Source organism: Chrysochloris asiatica, unplaced genomic scaffold (genome assembly GCF_000296735.1).
Source record: "Chrysochloris asiatica unplaced genomic scaffold, ChrAsi1.0 scaffold00005, whole genome shotgun sequence".
NCBI classification, from domain to species: domain Eukaryota; kingdom Metazoa; phylum Chordata; class Mammalia; order Afrosoricida; family Chrysochloridae; genus Chrysochloris; species Chrysochloris asiatica.
The window spans coordinates 17,472,966-17,475,221 of NW_006408523.1; the positions used below are offsets into that span (position 1 = coordinate 17,472,966).

The following is a 2,256-nucleotide window of genomic DNA, read 5'->3' on the forward strand; positions in this document are numbered from 1 at the left end:
TCCATCAGGGGCAAATCTAGGTCTTGAAAAGCAGGGTAGGCACACAGAGGTGTGTAAGAATGGGTCTATGTCTTGGAGCCCACCCTAGGGTCACCTTGAGACCTTTACCATCTTGGTCCTAGCCCTTGAAGGTCCAGCGCAAGTTCAGGGGCCAAATGAGGCATTGCAGTATGAAGGTCTTATTTGTTTTTTTCATTTTTTCAATCTTTGGGAATTGAAATAGTCTCATTAATTTTCTATTTAGCCACTTGATCAAACTATTTTATAAAGGAAGTGCTTTTTTAAGGAATGAATAATGAAAATCTTTTACGGTTGTGTTTTTGTGTCTCAGAGGACTCACATTAGGCACTAGGTTGCTGAGTGGAAACCTTAACCTGATTATTTACAAATATAATTGCTGAGGTAGAGCTAATGGAAAAGATAAAATGAGAAGATACCATGAGAAAGAATGACCAGCTTTAACATGACCGCAGTAAAATCTTATTTAAGCATGATTAAAAAACCATGGAATTAATATCTTTCAAAATTGTTTGAAAGGAAACTAATTTTACTTTGCTCTTGTCCTGTTTTGTTCTGTTCTTATTTTTTCCTCCTTACTAGAACAGGCATTCTCGTCGCACATGCTGGAACCAATAGAAGAACTTTCAGAGGAAGAAAAAGGTAAAAAGGGTTTGATCAGGGTTGATGTGCATAGATTATATTAGTATGCTAAAACCCAAGCCTTGAAAATACAAGCTAGTGGTTTTTATCATACTGTATCCAAATTAGCTAAGATGTTTAGGTTTGGGCTGTATGTTCAATCTATAGATAGCATTCAGCTGTCTTATTCATCTAATATTCTGTTACATTGTACCCTGCTTTACTTTTTTCTTATGCAAACAGACGAATGAGGGTAGTGCCTGCGTCAGGGAGCTTAAAAAGAAATGTAAACTCTTCCTCTCCAGGCAGACTGTTTCTGATCAGACAACAAATCTGTACACAGGTGTGGCATACCAGTCAGGTGATAAGAAAATACGTATCTTACAGTGGGGATTTTTTTCATATTCTGAGATGGATAGATACAATGCTCATTAAAAAAATATTTTTTTTTAATAGCAAAGAATGTGAAGTATCTTAATGCCTATTGTGTAAAATAACATGGTAGAACTTTTGAGCCGCTGTAGGTATTGGGAGATAATTGCAACTGTTGTTCCTTGTTTTATTTGCAAATTCTGAGCTTCTAGCAATTGTTGAAGTTTATGAAAATGTTTTTTTAAAAAACCTGATGAGGAGTGCTTTATAACGCCACAGTTGTGGTTCCGGAAAACAAGTGCATTTGAGTCCGTTTATTATCATCTTTACTCTATTGAGACTAATGCTTTACTGTATAGCACTTCTTTGTTGTTGTTGTTGTTGTTAGGTGCCGTTGAGTCGGTTCCGACTCATAGCGACCTTATGCACAACACAAGGTGACACCGCCTCGTCCTGCGCCATCCTCCCAGTTGCTGCTACACTTGAGCCCAGGGTTGCTGCTGCTGCGCCAATCCTTCTCGTTGGGGGCAGCCTTCCTCTTTTTCTCTGTCCCTCCACTTTACCAAGCACGACGTCCTTCTCCAGGGACTGGTCCCTCCTGACAATATGTCTGAAGCATGAGAGGCGAAGCACTTCTTGGGAGAAAGCAAATTTGAAAATTTTATGTGGTTTGGTCATTTTTGTCAGGAAGTAAAATGATCCATTCAAGTATATAAACTCTTAATGTTTATTATATATCCTTTTTGTGTTCTGTAGACTTGTAAAAAAATCATTTTTAAAAGACTACACATTGAAAGTTGACTGAGAGAGGCCTAAATGCATAGTATCTCCATGTATATTTGCAAGTTTTGGTTTTGCTATGTTAATCATCAGTACCTTTTTGATAGCTTTAAATAGGGCTCTTAAAAGTTTTGCTTCCACGTACCTTTGCAGTCTTTCTTGATTTTCTGTATTTCACTCAAGCTACTTACCTAGTTTAGGACTTCCTATCTTCCCAACCAAGTAGTTGTTCATAGTTAACACGGGTTCGGGATTCTGTTTCAGTTCCTCCATTTCTTGTGCTCTTTTTTTCTATGTAATTGCTGTTCCAATATTAAAAAAAAAACACACCATTTCTTCTCTGAAATCAGTGTCTATAGATACATTAAAAGTATAAAAGAGGGGAGAACAAACAAGATGGCGGATCGGGTGGACATATAGCAGAGAGCTCCGCCAACAACAACACAGAATACCCGACCAAGCAGG

At 37.9% G+C, this 2,256-nt stretch overlaps 1 protein-coding gene across 1 annotated transcript in view; it reads left to right on the top strand.

Annotated features, from left to right (window-relative positions):
• Positions 1–2,256, top strand: part of DZIP1 (DAZ interacting zinc finger protein 1) — an 80,501-nt gene that overhangs the window by 53,651 nt on the left and 24,594 nt on the right. The window contains exon 11 of the mRNA XM_006831997.1: positions 601–660. Coding sequence (XP_006832060.1) covers positions 601–660 — 60 coding nt within the window. The remainder of the gene's footprint in view (positions 1–600; positions 661–2,256) is intronic.